Genomic DNA, 19,764 nt, shown 5'->3' on the forward strand with positions numbered 1-19,764 from the left:
GCCAATTCTTAAATATATTTTTAGTTCTCTTAATTTTAGGAGAGAAATTCAAATGTTGTCTGACTTAGTGTTTTTTTGACAGATGTATTCCTAAATATTTAACACAGTCCCTTACAGGAATATTTTCTATTTCTTTATCATCAGAGTCAAATAAACATAAGATTTCACATTTAGAAACATTCAGTATTAATCCTGATGCAATAGAAAATGCAGTTATAGCATTAAGGGCATGGGCGACCTGGTCTTTGTCTCTTAAGAAAAGAGTAGTATCATCAGCCAGTTGGGAAATGTTGATTTCTTTGTTAAAAATGGTTTGCATTATTCAGAATATCTAGAGATAGAAGTTCCACAACCAAAATGAATAAAAATGGCCAAATTGGGCATCCCTGTCGTACACTTCTGTTGATACTGAATCTTTTGAAAGTATTAGGGTTTAGTAGCACAGAACTATTTATATCTTTGTAAAACATGCGAATTACTTTAATAACATTTTCACCAAATCCCAAAAGTTTTAGAGACCTAGAGAAATTCATGTTCAATTGTGTCAAAGGCTTAACAGAAGTAAAAAAATAGGACAACCGCATCTGAGTCAATTGCATCTGAATAATCTATAAGGTCCAAGACTAAACGAATGTTAGAGTTTATGTGACGGTCCTTCAAAAATCCTGTTTGAGTCTCATTTATAATGGTATCTATTCCTTTTCCGACTGGGAAAAATCGATTTGAACGGTCATCCAACTCGGAATTCCAACTCGGGGCTCTTTCTAGAGCTCTGACTTTCCGAGCTGAAGATCACCGACGTCATGATGTAACCTCGTAATTTCAGAGTTCCCAGTTGCCTTGAACGCGGCAATAGACATGCGTTATTGTGCATTTCTCCGCGTGCATCTGAGGTAAAGTAATGACTGGCTACAACTGGAACGAGGCGCGATAGTAAACCAGTTCCTCTGGACAGTCCTGAACTTGACTCCCATTCCTGCCAGAATCCCGTGGGACCCCTGTTTCCGTGTCAAACTCTAGTACACACGCCTCACTTCGATTGTATCCAAATAAGGATAGATTTCTGGTCCATCGGTCAAATGTACCCTCTAACTTGAAGATGTCACGTGAACTCATTGCTCTTCCTCGCGCATGCAGCTACACGGAGGCACCCCGCTAAATTGAGGCGCCAATTACCACAAGTGTTTTTGGCTGTGCATTGGCTGATTTGACAACAATACAAGTGGTGAGTTTATGAACATTAGCTACTGTTCAGTTAGCTAGTTATACAACCAACTATCAAACTTTTGTGTTGGACCGATAAAAAAAAAATCTGATGAGGGGGAAGCGACGCGCTAACGTCAACGGTTAACGTTAGCATGTTTTTACAACTTTAATTTACGTAAAACAATACCTATCTAAGAAAATTATTGAAGCATGGCACCTTCAAATAACAGTAAATGAGACGAAATATGCCAACTTGAGCTAGCTAGTCTGGCTCAAATTATTTTGTGATGTGTCGTGATGAATCGCATTTCCTAGCGAGCTACAGTGTTGGCTAGGTAACGTTAGTAGAAAAATCAATATAATGGTAATTTTGTGAGGTTAGCCAACTGCATTTTTAACAGTATACAGTAAGTGTGCATTTCGCATGTGTTTCTAGAACCGTATATTGATAATCTATTCACGTTTAGGTGGTGTTCTGGCTATCAGAGCCAGTCTACCTCTGAAAATAACACAAGGTCCTTAGGCTAACTGTAACGTTCGGCTCCTTAAGAGTACATCTCGGGTTAGGACAGGGTCTGAAGTGCATCTATAACAGGAGAAGCTTCCCAGGGTGGTGCGGCAGGCTCCAGGTCATCAGACTGGGCCCAGAGTATGTGAGCGGAGCGAGGAATTGCGCGTGCCCAATTTGACTGAAGCGTGGAGCAAGTTACCCAAAGGCTTTTTTCCATATTTTCATTAAGAAACTGACAAAACACACAGGTGCAAGATCAAGTTGACTTACAAAGAGTAAGAGAGGGAGTGCGGTGATGTAGTGTCCACAACTAAAGAGTCATTGTGGAATCTGAGAAGACACGCCTCCCGAAACATGATGGTGTACTACATGCTAGCAGAAAGGAACGAGGTGGGTAGCTAGCTAAGTGTATCATTGTTGCAAATGATTTAGAAACAAAAAATCAGATCGCTTAAAAGTTCAGTTCATTTTCATTCTATTGTCTATGCTATAGACTATCATTGAGTTTGGTCCAATAGGCCTGACATATTACCTCTTCTAAAGAAGTTATTGCTTTTGATGGGGTTATTTCGCCTAAAAACCTTTTTAGGCTTACCAACAGAATAATAAAAAAAAATACAAAAAACTCCGCATTCCTGGCAAGAGTGGCCCGAAGGGTGTTCATTTCATTATTTGAAAAGTGCACAATTGGCCCAGCGTGGTTTTTAATAATCTTACCTTGCTACAAAGTAGCCTATAGGCAAAATCCGACCATGGAAACGTGGAGGCAATTATTTTATAGTCTTCAGAGGCTGCATGTGAATTTCAAGTTTGGGGAAGTTAGAATTTATCCTACCAGTTCTACCCTTCTGTGTGCCAGTTATGATTTTCATATGTGTGTTTTTGTGGACAGTTTCATTTCAATAACATTTTCTGAAAATTGTCATGTGGTCAATCGCAAAAAAATATATAATCTAAAAGTTTAAAGTCGACTAATGCGAGATCACCAGCCTCTGCCATATTGATACTAGAGGTCGACCGATTAATCGGATTGGCTGATTTAATTAGGGCCAATTTCAAGTTTTCATAACAATCGGAAATCTGTATTTTTGGGCACCGATTTGCCTATTTTATTTTAATTTTATATATACCTTTTATTTAACTAGGCAAATCAGTTAACATTTTCTTATTTTCAATGACGGCCTAGGAACGGTGGGTTAACTGCCTTGTTCAGGGTCAGAAAAACAGATTTTCACATTGTCAGCTCAAGGGATTCAATCTTGCAACCTTACTTGTATACTCAGTCAGATTATACTGTATCTGACTGAGCGGTGGTAGGCAGAAGCAGGCGCGTAAACATTTATTCAAACAGCACTTTCGTGCGTTTCGCTAGCAGCTCTTCGTTGTGCGTCAAGCATTGCGCTGTTTATGACTTCAAGCCTATCAACTCCCGAGATGAGGCTGGTGTAACCGAAGTGAAATGGCTAGCTAGTTAGTGCGCGCTAACTAGAGGGACGGAAGCTATACTGTTACACTGGCAATACTAAAGTGCCTATAAGAACATCCAATAGTCAAAGGTTAATGAAATACAAATGGTATAGAGGGAAATGGTCCTATAATAACTACAACCTAAAACTTCTTACCTGGGGATATTGAAGACTCATGTTAAAAGGAACCACCAGCTTTCATATGCTCTCATGTTCTGAGCAAGGAACATAGCACATATTGCACTTTTACTTTTTTCTCCAACACTTTGTTTTTGCATTATTTAAACCAAATTGAACATGTTTCATTATTTACTTGAGGCTAAATTGATTTTATTGATGTATTATATTAAGTTAAAATAAGTGTTCATTCAGTATTGTTGTAATTGTCATTATTACATTTTTTTTTTTAAATCGGCCGATTAATCGGTATCGGCTTTTTTGGTCCTCCAATAATCGTTATCATAATCGGTCAACCTCTAATTGATACATCATGATCCATTGGCGGGTAAAGAAATGAGCACATGAAACTCATAGCCTATAGGCCAATGCAGCAGTAGGCCTATAATGCTCTTTCATGCTGAGGATAGTTGGAAAGATTTTTCAAATAGCTTACTTTGAGGAACTATAGATTTAATATATAATTTGAAATGGATGTTTAAAAAAAAAAAAAACTTTCGTATATTTCCGCGCAGCAGGCCAGGTACTTCTATACGTGCGCTCCCTCAACATTATCAGGACAGAGAAACCAGACACATACTCACTTGGAGCACTCCAAACAAAATTTAAAAAAACATATATACTAATCTTGTAAATTATTATGAAATAAAGCATAACTTCTTTCTCACTTCTTTCATAACACATATGGAATCATGTAGTAACCAGAAGTGTTTTTGTTACGTTACAGCTTTATTCTAAAATGTATTAACCTTTTGTGACACTATTTTCATTTTTCGAAAAATAACGTTCCCGTAGTAAACGGGATATTTTGTCAGGACAAGATGCTAGAATATGCATATAATTGACAGCTTAGGATAGAAAACACTCTAAAGTTTCCAAAACTGTAAAAATATTGTCTGTGAGTATAACAGAACTGATATTGCCCTGAGAGAAATCCAATCCGGAAGTGCCTCATGTTTTGAAAGCGCTGCGTTCCAATGCGTCCCTATTGAGCAGTGAATGGGCTATCAACCAGATTACTTTTTCTCCATATTCCCCAAGGTGTCTACAGCATTGTGACGTAGTTTTACGCATTTATGTTGAAGAATACCTGTAAGCGGCTGATGCTCCCAGAGTGATTCTCGTGTAAAATACAGAGGTAGCCATTATTCCAATCGGTGGATATATTATCAAATAGATATTTGAAAAACACCTTGAGGATTGATTATAAACAATGTTTGCCATGTTTCTGTCGATTTATAATGGAGCTAATTTGGAATATTTTTCTGCGTTTTCGTGACTGCAATTTCCGGGCGATTTCTCAGCCAAACGTGAAGAACAAACGGAGCTATTTCGCCTACGAAAATAATATTTTTGGAAAAAAGGAACATTGGCTATCAAACTGGGAGTCTCGTGAGTGAAAACATCCGAAGCGCATCAAAGGTAAACAATTTAATTTGATTGCTTTTCTGATTTCCGTGACCAAGTTACCTGCTGCTAGCTGGACAAAATGCTATGCTAGGCTATCGATATATTTACACAAATGCTTGTCTAGCTTTGGCTGTAAAGCATATTTTGAAAATCTGAGTTGACAGGGTGATTAACAAAAGGATAAGCTGTGTCTCAATATATTTCACTTGTGATTTTCATGAATATGAATATTTTCTAGGAATATTTATGTCCGTTGCGTTATGCTAATTAGTGTCAGTCGATGATTACGCTCCCTCATGCGGGATGGGGAGTCGTTTCCCCCCCTCAGAAATTGACACACGACACCATAATGACAAAGCAAAAACAGGTTTTTAGAATTGTGTGCATATTTTTTACTTTTTTACAAAAACTGAAATATCACATTTACATAATTATTTAGAACCTTTACTCAGTACTTTCTTGAAGCACCTTTGGCAGCGATTACAGCCTCAAGTCTTCTTGGATATGATGCGACAAGCTTGGCGCACCTGTATTTGGGGAGTTTCTCCCATTCTTGTCTGCAGATCCTCTCAGGTTGGATGGGGAGCGTCGCTGCACAGCTATTTTCAGGACTCTCCAGAGATGTTTGATCGGGTTCAAGTCCGGGCTCTGGCTGGGCCACTCAAGGACAATCAAAGACATGTCCCGAAGCCATTCCTGTGTTGTCTTGGCCGTGTGTTTCGGATTGTTGTCCTGTTGGAAGGTGAACCTTTGCCCCAGTCTGAGTTCCTGAGTGCTCTGGATAGGTTTCCATCAAGGATCTCTCTGTACTTTGCTCTGTTCATCTTGGCCTCGATCCTGACTAGTCTCCCAGTCCCTGCTGCTGAAAAACATCCTCACAGCATGATGCTATCACCACCATGCTTCACCGTAGGGATGGTGCCAGGTTTCCTCCAGACGTGACGCTTGGCATTCAATGCTGCAGACATTTTTTGGTACCCTTCCCCAGATCTGTGCCTTGACACAATCCTGTCTCGGAGCTCTACGAACAATTCCTTCAACCTCACAGGTGGACTCCAATGAAGTTGTAGAAACATCTCAAGGATGATCAATGGAAACCGGATATACCTGAGCTCAATTTCGAGTCTCGTAGCAAAGGGTATGTAAAATAAGGTATTTCCGTTTTTATTTTTAATACAACTGCAACATTTCTAAAAATCTGTTTTCGCTTTGTCATTATGGTGTATTGTGTGTAGATTGGTGACAGTTATTATTTTATTTTTTATTAGAAGGTTGTAACATAACAATGTGGGAAAAGTCAAGTAGTCGAAATACTTCCCGAAGGCACTGTATATGTATGTTACTACTCAACTAAAACAATCCCGGTCAACCAATAGCCTAACGACCAAACAATCGACCAGTCGACCAATTGGGCTCAGCCCTAATTCTTTGGCAACAGCTATGGTGGATATTCCTGCAGTCAGCATGCCAATTGCACACTCCCTCAACTTGATACATCTGACAATGTGTTGCCTGACACAACTGCACATTTTAGTGGCCTTTTATTGTCCCCAGGACAAGGTGCACCTGTGTAATGATCATGCTGTTTAATCAGCTTCTTGATATGCCTCACCTGTCAGGTTGATTAATTATTTTGACAAAGGAGAAATGCTCACTAACAGGGATGTAAATACATTTGTGCTTAGAATTTGAGAGAGAAAAGCTTTTTGTGCGGGTGGAACATTTCTGGGATCTTTAATTTCAGCTCATGAAACATTGGACTAACACTTTACATGTTGCGTTTAATGTTTTTGTAGTTTTTACCAGGTGTACAGGACGTGACTCTTATTCTGAAGGATTCCAAAAATATGTGATCCAGAGGGGCTTAGTTATTCTTTCCTGTTTCACAACTGTAGCTCAGAGAAGGTCTGAATTGGAATTGAAGCAAAATAGTTGTGGATGTCATTTTTTTTCCTACCCTTTAGGAAACATTCTAGAAGAGTTCCTGATCCTGGTATCTGTTTAGCCCCAGCTGGTTAACCACTGTATCGGGGGCAATGGAGAGGCCTATCCAGCCTCTGAAGACAATATTTCATAGGCTAAGTAGTGCAAAACCAAGAGGAGATGATAAGAGTTTTGGGCACTTGAGACCGCTCTCTGTTTATTCTAGAATGATAACTTGTGAAAACGGTAGGGTTAGTCCTAGCGGCACTAACCAGTCATGGAATTCATCCAATCCATTCTGCAACTTGAAAATAGAGATTGTGAACAACAATGCCCCTACAACACACAAGAGGCGATTGGATGACTCCTGCCTTGATGACACGTACGAGACTACATACAAAAAGCCCTGCAGTCCTAAGGCCATCTCCCCAGACCTGGCTTGTGTTGTAGTTTCATGCAGCATCCTTCCAGATGTAGCCACTGTCTCCCCTACCACTGACCTCCAGAAAGTGCCATCTAGTGTTGAAAATGCAGTCAAAGATAATGGTACACCAGAAGCTGTGATATGTGTGCCAAACTCTGATCATATCCAGTGTGGCCAAGCAGGAGAGGCTGGAAGTAGACCGGGTGGTGCTGCAGCTCCAGGCGGCCCCGTATCAAATGAGTCTGAGACCCTGAGCCATGAGCCTGAGAAAGTCTCGATGGACCTTGGTCCTGTTTTTGACTTTGACGTTGACGACATCATGTGCCTGAGCCCCATTGACAGCGACAGGGGGAGCGATGAGGGCATTGAAGCCTTTGTCGATAGCTGTAACAGTTTTTACGACGACGGCACCCGTAACCCCAGTGACGGCGACACCCAGCAAACTAAGCCTTTCTTAGCTCATAGTCCAACACAGGACCAGGTTTCAAGGGAGGGATATGACGTAGGAGAGAGGGAGGAGGGGAAAGGAGAGAAGATGGTGGGAGAAGGAGAAAGGGGAAAAGAGGGCAATGAGGAGATAAACCATCAGGAGGAAGAGGAGGTTGTGAGCATTGAGGGTTTTTTTTCCAGGTCCTACCTTGAGGCACTTAAAGCAGGAAAGGATGTGTCTCAGGCTGTGCCACCCCTGCAGCCCCGCATCTCGTCCAGCCCTTTGTTTATGGGGAGGGAGGTGATGCAGAGGCTGCAGGTGGCTGTGTCAGATGATGGGGAGCCTCCATGTCCTCCAGGGTTCCCTGATCCCAATGGGGGCCAGGCTATGGTTTGCCAGCCACACTACTCTTTCACTTCGGAGGATGTAGCTTATGGGTTATATGGGGCACCTCTGGTCCCAGTGGAGGGTGCAGATGAGGGCTTGGAGGGTACGGCAGGGGACGATTGGAGTATCGGTGCCCCGATACTGGAGTCCTCATTGTGTCACATTGCCCCAGTGGAGTTCAATGCGGGTTGTGAGGGAAATGTGGTGGAGGGGGGAGGAGGTGTGCTTGATTCAGTTCATGAGTGCCAGGTCACACTCCTGGCTGAAGAGGTAACCGTGGAGCCCAGCTACGAGAAAGCCTTTCCTCTCCAAGTCCAGGTAAGTGGTCCGAACGCATTTATTTTGTTTTCTTAATGTAGCTGTTTGATTTAACTAATCATATTTCATCATTAACAAAAATAAATCCTGTATTTTGTGTCCATATAGCCATGTTTTGAAATGTATTTGTTTTCCCTGCATCAACTGTTAGGATAGCTTAGATTTGGTTGTGACTGTATAGTGCTTGTGTGGATTTCTCTAGTCATATTGCTGTAAGACCTTTCTGCTGTGTCCAGGTGAGGTCAGTATTGGTGGTTCCCAGCGTGCAACAGAGCAGCAGCAGCCAACTCTCAACGCCGCCTGAGCAGAAAGTGTCTGAGACCAGGTCTGCGCAGAAACCTTCTCTGGAGAAGAATGTTGTCAATATGACAACAAGACCTGTCCAGAAACCTTCACCTGGACAGAACATTATCAAGAACACAATTGTCCATAAACCTTCGCTTGGGCAGAAAGTGACAAAGATAAAACCTGTCCAGGCAGCTTCAACTTCGTCTGACCAGAAAGTGGTCAATACAAGACCTGTCCAGAAAACTGCACCAAGGTACATTTCAGAGTCCTTGATGTTTTCTAAATATCCTCTAGAGGGAGCAATTTGGTGATTTTTCTTCCCTATCTGGCATGGCCTAAAATTAACACCCGCCAAATGCAGGCAGATTTCGGCATTGGCGGTAAGATGTCTATTTCACCAGCCATGTTGGCGGGTGGTCAAGACTCCAGTGCTAGCATTTCACTTGCATTTATGAATTAAAATAGTATGATTTATAGCAAAATAAATGCATCCGCAGTCTTTCGGCTGTTTTTTGTTTCATAGTTGGTAAATGAATCGCACATAGTCAAATAACTATTAATCCTATAGCCTATCCCACATCGCTCAGCAACATTGCCTGGCTGGGGGCTGTGCTGACGTCAAGTGCTTAGAAGCGCTACTCATAGGCATAACGAAAGTTGACTGAAGTGAGACTGTCCTTGTGTTTCATGGCTATTTACTTTGTTTTGTTCACAAGCTAGGTTGTTTTTCAATGTTTGAGTTTCAACTGCTAGGGAAGAGAAGACGTTGGCTCCTAGTCAGACTCTCACAGGCACAAACATGGCTCAACTGGCATTACCACAGTAACCTCCCGCCCTGAAAGGGGCAGGCGAACATTTGTCTCATCTGACATTTTGGTTTAAAGACTTGGTCACAAAAGATCAAATGAAACACTATTCCTCATTACATCTTACTAGTAATACAATTATTGATTTAGAAACATGACAAAGGATCCTCATCCCTTTTTTTGTGTTGGTGTAATTCCAGCAGACAAAAATATTTTGGGTGGTGGGTAAATTTTAAAATCTACATGCTGGCTGTTGGACCAAAAATTTTGCTTCAGGCCCTGCTGACTGGTATTATTTCCAGAGAGACTGGTTTATTTTTCTTCTCTGAATGTAGACAGACGGTCTGGTTATTCTCCCACTCAACCACTTCACAAATGCATCTTTATTTAATCAATACTTTTACATGACTTGAATGGTCAAAGCCTCAATAAAGCATTACTTATTCAATTCTGTCAGATCTGAGGTCTTGTGAGAGTGTAAGGAAGCAGAATAGATTTCTTGAGTGTTTGAATTGGGTGGATGTCTTTTCCAGGCCAGTGGTCTATGACAGGGAGGAGGACTGGCAGCGTGAGAAGTGGCTCTATGTGGACTCAGTCACCAGACACATAAGGGAGAACATTGGTGCAGGAGAAGGTAAGAGGTGTATCTCATTATTTGGGATGTTGGGGGCCTGGTGCTAACCGGGTGCTTCAATTGGTGAGTTTAGTGAAATGTTCTTGTTATCCCAACATAAGTTATTTCAACTAATTTCTCGTTCTCTTGAAGTCTATTTATCGCCCCCAAAACCTTACCCCATTTCCACACTGAGTCCTTATCTTATGTTGTCGTGAATCCTCTGTGGTTGGCTGTAATGATGTGTAAGGCTTTGTGTGAAGTCCCGTTCTAAGTCAGACTTAATTCATGCCAGTCCTAATAACCTTGAATCCTAACCTACCTATGAATTTTGCTGTGCAGTGCGTAAAGGAAAAGACCAGTCATTTAGAAATGTTAGCGTGTGTGTATGTATATGACAACTGAAATACCACATGTAAGTATTCAGACCCTTTACTCAGTACTTTGTTGAAGCTCATTTGGCAGCGATTACAACCTCAGGTATTCTTGGGTTTGACGCTACAAGCTTGGCACACTTGTATTTGGGGAGTTTCTCCCATTCGTCTCTGCAGATCCTCTCGAGCTCTGTCAGGTTGGATGGGGAGCGTCGCTGCACAGCTGTTTTCAGGTCTCTCCAGAGATGTTTAATCAGGTTCAAGTCCGGGCTCTGGCTGGGCCACTCAAGGACATTCAGAGACATCAAATCTAATTTGTCACATGCGCCGAATGCACACTTACAAGCCCTTATTTAACCAACAGTGCAGTTCAAGAAATACAGTTAATATTTTCTTAACTAAATAAAATAAAAGTAACAGAAGAATTACATAACAATAACAAGGCTATATACAGGGGCCCGGTACCGAGTAAATGTGCAGGGGTACAGGTTAGTCGAGGTAATTTGTACATGTACACTACCGGTCAAATGTTTTAGGACACCTACTAATTTTCTTTCTTTTTTTATATTTTCTAGAATAATAGTGAAGACCTCAAGACTATGAAACAACACATATGGAATCATGTAGTAACCAAAAAAGTGTAAAATAAATCAAAATATATTTTCTATTTGAGATTCTTCAAATAGCCACCCTTTTCCTTGACTGCCAAGAGCATGCAAAGCTTTCTCTCAACCAGCTTCACCTGGAATCCTTTTCCAACAGTCTTTAAGGAGTTCCCACATGCTGTGCACTTGTTGGCTGCTTTTTCTTCACTCTGCAGTCTGACTCATCCCAAACCATCTCAATTTGGTTGAGGTCGGGGGATTGTGGGATGCAGCACTCCATCACTCTCCTTGGTGAAATAGCCCTTACACAGCCTGGAGATGTGTTGGGTCATTGTCCTGTTGAAAAAAAATGATCGTCCCACTAAGCCCAAACCAGATGGGATGGTGTATCGCTGCAGAATGCTGTGGTAACCATGCTGGTTAAGTGTGCCTTGAATTCTAAATAAATCAGACAGTGTCACCAGCAAAGCACACGCACAGCATAACACCTCCTCCTCCATGCTTTACGGTGGGAAATATACATGCGGAGATCATCTGTTCACCTGTCTCACAAAGACATGGAGGTTGGAACCAAAAATGTCCAATTTGGACTCTAGACCAAAGGACAAGTTTCCACCGGTGTAATGTCCATTGCTCGTGTTTCTTTGCCCAAGCAAGTCTCTTCTTCTTATTGGTGTCCTTTTAGTATTCGTTTTTTTGCAGCAATTATACCATGAAGCCCTGACTCTAGGCCCAAGAGGCTTTTAAACAGCTTCTACCCCCAAATCAAATTTTATTTGTCACATACACATGGTTAGCAGATGTTAATGCGAGTGTAGCGAAAGGCTTTGGCTTCTAGTTCCGACAATGCCGTAATAACCAACGAGTAATCTAACCTAACAATTCCACAACTACTACCTTATACACACAAGTGTAAAGGGACAAAGAATATGTACATAAAGATATGTGAATGAGTGATGGTACAGAACGGCATAGGAAAGATACAGTAGATGGTATAGAGTACAGTGTATATACATATGAGATGAGTAATGTAGGGTATGTAAACATTATATTAAACCTGTTGTGACGAGCAATCCCGTATCCGGGATCGTAATTATAGCCTCAAGCTCATTACCATAACGCTACGTTAAACCCTCTTAGAGCCAGGTGAGACGCTAGCCAACAGGAAATGGAAATGCGCAACGCCAAATGCTAATAGTACTCGATAAAACTCAAACTTTCATTAAAACACACATGCAGGGTACTGAATTAAAGCTACACTCGTTGTGAATCTAGCCAACATGTCAGATTTTTAAAATGCTTTTCGGCGAAAGCATGAGAAGCTATTATCTGATAGCATGCAACCCCCCGAAATACCTGAAGGGGACGTAAACAAAATAATTAGCGTAGCCGGCGCTACACAAAACGCAGAAATAAAATATAAAACATTCATTACCTTTGACGAGCTTCTTTGTTGGCACTCCTATATGTCCCATAAACATCACAATTGGGTCTTTTTTTTTCTCGATTAAATCCATCCATGTATACCCAAAATGTCCATTTATATAGCCCGTCTGATCCAGGAAAAAACAGCTTTCCAAAACGCAACGTCATTTTTTTAAATTAAAAAAGTTGCCTATAAACTTTGACAAAACACTTCAAACTACTTTTGTAACCCAACTTTAGGTATTTGTAAACGTTAATAATCGATCAAATTGATCACGGGGCGATCTGTATTCAATAGCAGCTACTCTTGAAATCATGGTCCATATTCTCTCTTCCATAAACTTCCTCCTGTGTACTGGATGACAGGAAGTGCCTATTTCTCATTTCACCAAGGATTAACTTCAACCCAATTGCCAGTACTGGCGACATCGTGTGGAAGCTGTAGGAACTGTAAACTGGCCGCTATCTATTTTCCCTTGCCATAGACAATTCAGAGACTGGCGGATGGATACTGTTTTTTTTTTTTTTTTTGTGAACAGGTTTTTCTTGGGATTTTGCCTGCTATTCACGTTCTGTTATAGTCACAGACATGATTTAACCCGTTTTAGAAACGCACATACTAATCATATGCATATACTATATTCCTGGCATGAGTAGCAGGACGTTGAAATTTTGTGCGATTTTTAACAAAATGTTGAAAAAATTCAAGAGAGCTCAGGCAAGGTGACCGGAAACATGACCGAATACAAATAGTGTAGCTATTCCACCTGCAAGGCAATCAAACAAGCTAAGTGTCAGTATAGAGACAAAGTAGAAAAAACCAGCCCTGTCGCGGACCAGGATGTCTTGCTCCTAGACAGACTAAATAACTTTTTTTGCTCGCTTAGAGGACAATACAGTGCCACTGACATGGCCCGCTACCAAAACCTGCGGGCTCTCCTTCACTGCAGCCAACGTGAGTAAAACATTTAAACGTGTTAACCCTCGCAAGGCTGCAGGCCCAGACGGCATCCCTAGCCACGTCCTCAGAGCATGCGCAGACCAGCTGGCTGGTGTGTTTACGGACATATTCAATCAATCCTTATCCCAGTCTGCTGTTCCCACATGCTTCAAGAGGGCCACCATTGTTCCTGTTCCCAAGAAAGCTAAGGTAACTGAGCTAAACGACTACCGCCCCGTAGCACTCACTTCAGTCATAATGAAGTGCTTTGAGAGACTAGTCAAGGACCATATCACCTCCACCCTACCTGACACCCTAGACCCACTCCAATTTGCTTACCGCCCCAATAGGTCCACAGACGACGCAATCGCAACCACACTGCCCTAACCCATCTGGACAAGAGGAATACCTATGTGAGAATGCTGTTCATCTATGACATCTCAGCATTCAACACCATAGTACCCTCCAAACTCGTCATCAAGCTCGAGACCCTGGGTCTCGACCCCGCCCTGTGCAACTGGGTACTGGACTTCCTGACCGGCCACCCCCAGGTGGTGAGGGTAGGTAACAACATCTCCACCCCGCTGATCCTCAACACTGGGGCCCCACAAGGGTGCGTTCTGAGCCCTCTCCTGTACTCCCTGTTCACCCACGACTGCGTGGCCATGCACGCCTCCAACTCAATCATCAAGTTTGCGGACGACATTAAAGTGGTAGGCTTGTTTACCAACAACAACGAAACAGCCTACAGGGAGGAGGTGAGGGCCCTCGGAGTGTGGTGTCAGGAAAATAACCTCAACCTCACACTCAACGTCAACAAAACAAAGGAGATGATTGTGGACGTCAGGAAACAGCAGAGGAGTGGAGAGGGTAGTAAGTTTTAAGTTCCTCGCGTACACATCACAGACAAACTGAATTGGTCCACCCACACAGAGCGTTGTGAAGAAGGCACAGCAGCGCCTCTTCAACCTTAGGAGGCTGAAGAAATGTGTCTTGTCACCAAAAGCACTCACAAACTTCTACAGATGCACAATCGAGAGCATCCTGTCGGGCTGTATCACCGCCTGGTACGGCAACTGCTCCGCCCACAACCGTAAGGCTCTCCAGAGGGTAGTGAGGTCTGCACAATGCATCACTGGGGGCAAATTACCTGCCCTCCAGGACACCTACACCACTCGATGTCACAGGAAGGCCATAAAGATCATCAAGGACAACAACCACCCGAGCCACTGCCTGTTCACCCCGCTATCATCCAGAAGGCGAGGGCAGTACAGGTGCATCAAAGCAGGGACCGAGAGACTGAAAAACAGCTTCTATCTCAAGGCCATCAGACTGTTAAACAGCCACCATTAACATTGAGTGGCTGCTGCCAACATACTGAATCAACTCCAGCCACTTTAATAATGGAAATGGATGTAAAAAAATGTATCACTAGCCACTTTAAACAATGCCACTTAATTTCTTCGATATAGGGGGCGCTATTTCATTTTTGGATAAAAAACGTTCCCGTTTTAAGCGCGATATTTTGTCACGAAAAGATGCTCGACTATGCATATTCTTGACAGTTTTTGAAAGAAAACACTCTGAAGTTTCAGAATCTGCAAAGATATTGTCTGTAAGTGCCCCAGAACTCATTCTACAGGCGAAACCAAGATGAAACGTCAAACAGGAAATGAGCAGAATTTCTGAAGCTCTGTTTTCTAATGTCTCCTTATATGGCTGTGAATGCGACAGGAATAAGCTTAGACCTTCTGCCATTTCCCCAAGATGTCGGCAGCATTGTGACGTATTTGTAGGCATATCATTGGAAGATTGACCATAAGAGACTACATTTTCCAAGTGTCCGCCTGGTGTCCTGCGTCGAAATTGGTGCGCAAAGCCAGGTGCAAGTATTTTTCCATTTGATGGAGAGGAGAAACCATGCTTCCACGAACGATATATCATCGAAGAGATATGTGAAAAACACCTTGAGGATTGATTCTAAACCACGTTTGCCATGTTTTCAGTCGATATTATGGAGTTAATTTGGAAAAAAGTTTGCGTTTTGAGGACTGAATTTTCGGGGTTTTTTTGTAGCCAAATGTGATGTACAAAACGGAGCTATTTCTAATACACAAAGAATCTTTTTGGAAAAAACTGAGCATTTGCTATCTGAGAGTCTCCTCATTGAAAACATCCGAAGTTCTTCAAAGGTAAAATATTTATTTGAATGTTTTTGCTGGTTTTTGTGAAAATGTTTCCTGCTAATGCTAAATGCTACGCTAGTTATCAGTACTGTTACACAAATGCTAGTTTGCTATGCTTGAGAAGCATATTTTTGAAAATCTGAGATGACAGTGTTGTTAACAAAAGGCTAAGCTTGAGAGTTAGTATATTAATTTCATTTCATTTGCGATTTTCATGAATAGTTAACGTTGCGTTATGGTATTGAGCTTGAGGCTATCATTACGCTACCGGATCCGGCATGGCTCAGCGCTAGAGGTTAAACAAGATATTTTGTCACGAAAAGATGCTCAACTATGCATATAATTGACAGCTTTGGAAAGAAAACACTGACGTTTCCAAAACTGCAAAGATATTATCTGTGAGTGCCACAGAACTAATGCTACAGGCGAAACCAAGATGAAACCAACACAGGACCCGCTTCGGGAGAGTCATATTCCTGGTCGTAATGATGGTGAGTTGACGTTGCTCTTATATTCAGTAGTTCCTCCCAACTGTATGTAATGAAACCTAAGATTACCTGGGGTACCAATGTAAGAAATAACACGTAAAAAAAAAAAAAAACACTGCATAGTTTCCTAGGAACGCGAAGCGAGGACTGCCATCTCTGTCGGCACCGGACTAGAAAGCCATAAGACTCCTGAACATCTAGTCAAATGGCTACCCAGACTATTTGCATTGCCCCTCTCCACACCACTGCCTGTATAGTCACTTTAATTAACTCTACCTACATGTACATACTACCTCAACGAACCAGTGCCCTGCACATTGACTCTGTACTGGCATCCCCCTTTATATATATATATATATATATATATATATTTTTTTTTTTTTACTGCTGGTCTTTAATTAAAAAAGACCAGCAGTTTAATTAACCGTTTCACAGTAATTTTGTATTTGGCGCATGTGACTAATACAATTTGATTCAGTCTCTGAACAGTTGATGTTGAGATGTCTGTTACTTGAACTCTGAAGCATTTATTTAATTGATTTGGGTGGCTACTTTGAAGAATATAAAATATATTTAGATTAACATTTTTGTGTACTACATAATTCCATGTTTGTTCTTTCATAATGTTGATGGCTTCACTATTACTCTACAATGTAGAAAATAGTACAATTTTAAATGTAAATGACACGCAAGTCAGAAAGCACTTGCACGTCATTGACATGGATTTCCACAAAGTTCCCACTTCGGATTTCCCACTTCAAGCCCAAATATACCATACTTTGACTAAAATTGACAATTGTGCAACATCATAGGTAAGCTCTGGGCACCATCTTTTTTTTGCTGGTGTAGGCGCTTAAGCCGTCGCCAGGTACTTTACCACACATGTAACAAATCTTAAGAGCTGCTTGGGCTAGGATAATCACCTTCACTAGGAAGTTGTCTTTCCATTTTTCATTGATAGTTTTACTTTTTTCACAGAAATACAGTTATTAGGACTTGCTCACTGACTGGCTAGGTTTTTTTTCTTAATTGTCTATTTTGTGCCCTAATTATATCCTTTTTGTTATGGACACAGCTTAATCTAATATTATTAATAAAAATAATAGTAATGGTAATTTAGCAGACACTTATCTGAAGCCACTTGTTCTAGATTTCTGAATAATGCTTGTAATGACCCTCAAATGGCATAATTCCCAGGTTTTCTGTGCCATTGATGCTGTATATTCTTGCTGTCCTGTATCATCTTCTTCATAGTAATTGTTCAGCTTGTAGTGTGTGTGTGTGTGTGTGTGTGCTACCTGTATGGGTTTGTCTCCAGGGGTAATGACTGAGCTGCTGAACCTGATGAACCATGTTGCCGATCAGAGACCAGGCACCAACGGCAGGCAGTGGCAGCACCCCTCGGATCTCACCCGCAGGTACAGGCATCTATCTACATGCGTGTTTTTCTACTGCTGCCCTCTGTAGAGTCTTAATTGGACAATTGATTGCATCTTTTCTAATGCAGTCACATACTCCTTTCTGAGTATTGATTTCACTTTACCCCATACAATTTTTTTTCTCAAATGTTTGTTCATCAGAAATTACCAAAGACGATTTGGAAATGACAGAACAAATTACACTCTGGACGAATGGCAGAACCAGAACTACAGGAACCACCAGCGCTTTGCCAATCTCCCACAGATCTTTGAGAGAAGTCCAGTTCTGTAAATCCAAGCAACAAAGCATTTTACCAGAGGAATGTATTGGGCAGTACACTTTTAAATTTGGCAAATGACATCACTCAGGTCATTAGGTGTCTAAGATTTGAGCTCTTATATTGTAAGCCTAGAACCACGGTTAAAACTTGAATGAATCCTTTACTTCTGCTCAGCTTTTAACAATGTCTTTCACTTATTGTTTTTTGTTTGAAATTAATTAATTTATCCTCGCTCAAGATTTGTATGTTTATTGTTAGTGTCTTGAAGCCCAGAGATTATAATTTTTTTCAATTTGTTCGATCTGAGACAGTAATATTGTGGATTTTAGTGTGATTAATCTATTTTCTTGTTGTACTTGAATTTAAATTATGTTCCTTTCAGCTTACCAACTAGTATAACATTGATGACAGAAAAGGAACAAAAATAACGTAATAGCCAATCGTTGTGCGTGCTTGTCTCCTGTCTGCACTTATTTCCTTTTTGTACTGTACTCCTAGTTTGTGCTAGGCACCTTGTTTGCACAGGTTTTTTTTTAATGTTTTAAAGAACTCCTTTTTGAATATTGTGCACATTTCCATGGCTAAACTTTTATTTGTGCAGTTGAATTTCTTTCCCCATACATGTTGCATTCTTGCTGTTGAAGTACAAACAAATCATCCAACACTTTGTTAGTACTTGGTTCTGATTAGCCCCTTGGTTCAGTTGGAACACTTTGAAGGGACAATCAAATCATAACTGATCTACACCATTTCCAAGGTGTGGTGCCATATGTATTGTTCCAGATGCTGTTCACTTACTGCCTCTGGCCTGTCATTTGTTTATTAGCATATGCCTGAGTATTTGAGGCCATGTTATGGTTGCTTGAAGTTTTTGTTCCATCTTAGATTTCTTGTCTAACAAAATTAAGGGAGTTATTAGTTTGTCACATGGATTAGGTCAACTCTTAAAATTCTCTACTTTATCTATATTCTGTGCAGCGAAGCGATATGGATTGGCCTTGTATTGATGCTTGTGTTGGAGAGACATCTGTAAACATAATCTAGTGTGGGAATTTGGTGAGAAACCTGATTTGTAGGGATCTGTTATGTGTGGCCTATTTTCTTTGACATTGTGAATCTCGGCACATTTCTCGCACAGGTTTCTGATTTCACATTAAAAGCAGTTGCCTGAAACCCTGAGTGAACTTTTACAAGGATGAATGTCTAGCCCAGTCAGAATACCATATGAGTGCACTCGATGACTGAGGAGATATTGCATGTGGCTCACTGATGCTAATAGAATAGAGGTTTCATTTATAAGAAAAAATAAATGGAGCACTTTGGCAGTTTACAATAAAGATGATGGAATTGCAGTGCAGCCTACCTATGACCATCTAAGCTTGCTTACTAATTTACTTTATCTTTTAGGTTCTCATAATCATATAATATGCTATTCAACCTCTGATTTAAGCTTATTGCTAACAGCTTTAAATAGCATATGATTTAATTACCTACATGTGGATATGGTAGGCCATCATTGTAAATAAGAATTTGTTCTGAACTGACTTGCCTAGTTAAATAAATAAAAAATGTGGATATGAACACTAAGCTCAAGTTCATCCCTCTCAGTTACCATTGTTGGAATCCTGGAAGAAAATGATTTGACATGGTCTATTGGTACTGTAGTATTTTTGAATCCAGCTGTGAGAAAAGGAGCAGAAAATGATTTAATGTTAAATCACTTATTTTATTAACCGTACACAAGTAAGCATACACCATAATCCACATTATAGACATTGTGTAACCTTGTGCATAATCGTAGAACCATGCTATCCCTCATTAAAGAGCAACATGCACTTTCTGATTTGGCCTTGTTTTAGATTTGGTTCATGAAGAAATGCTAGATGCCGTGACTGAATTCAAATGTGAGTTGGTTTCTGGGTGCAGTTTGATGTGGGTGTCTTGTGTGTTTGCAGGTGGGAAGAGTTAGCCAAATTATTTAGCCAATTAGCTTCAGCTGACAGGTGTGCAACTGGCAATATTGATTGAACTTTGGATAGCCTATCTCCGGGGCTAGTTAGAGACCGTCAATGAATTACACAATTTTCA

The 19,764-nt window shown here is 41.0% G+C and overlaps 1 protein-coding gene across 2 annotated transcripts; it reads left to right on the plus strand.

Annotated features, from left to right (window-relative positions):
• Positions 1 to 334: 334 nt before the first annotated feature.
• LOC110505444 lies at positions 335 to 19,263 on the plus strand. Of its 2 annotated transcripts, none has more exons than XM_021584662.2 (6): positions 335 to 1,225; positions 6,735 to 8,252; positions 8,489 to 8,793; positions 9,880 to 9,980; positions 17,296 to 17,395; positions 17,558 to 19,263. In XM_021584662.2, the coding sequence occupies exons 2-6, from the start codon at positions 6,807 to 6,809 to the stop codon at positions 17,685 to 17,687; spliced, it is 2,082 nt and encodes a 693-aa protein (XP_021440337.2). In that variant the 5' UTR covers positions 335 to 1,225; positions 6,735 to 6,806; the 3' UTR covers positions 17,688 to 19,263. The 2 variants fall into 2 exon arrangements, with proteins under 2 accessions (XP_021440337.2, XP_021440338.2); XM_021584663.2 differs by lacking the exon at positions 335 to 1,225 and adding an exon at positions 1,353 to 2,107.
• Positions 19,264 to 19,764: the final 501 nt, after the last annotated feature.

Source organism: Oncorhynchus mykiss, chromosome 25 (assembly GCF_013265735.2).
Source record: "Oncorhynchus mykiss isolate Arlee chromosome 25, USDA_OmykA_1.1, whole genome shotgun sequence".
NCBI classification, from domain to species: domain Eukaryota; kingdom Metazoa; phylum Chordata; class Actinopteri; order Salmoniformes; family Salmonidae; genus Oncorhynchus; species Oncorhynchus mykiss.

Excerpts from the sequence above, each read along its gene's own strand:
- LOC110505444 (XM_021584662.2), top strand. The coding sequence starts at position 6,807 with ATGGAGAGGCCTATCCAGCCTCTGAAGACAATATTTCATAGGCTAAGT. Across the intron at positions 8,253-8,488 it reads CCTTTCCTCTCCAAGTCCAG|GTGAGGTCAGTATTGGTGGT; the intron begins GTAAGTGGTCCG and ends TGCTGTGTCCAG. Across the intron at positions 17,396-17,557 it reads CCCTCGGATCTCACCCGCAG|AAATTACCAAAGACGATTTG; the intron begins GTACAGGCATCT and ends TTTGTTCATCAG.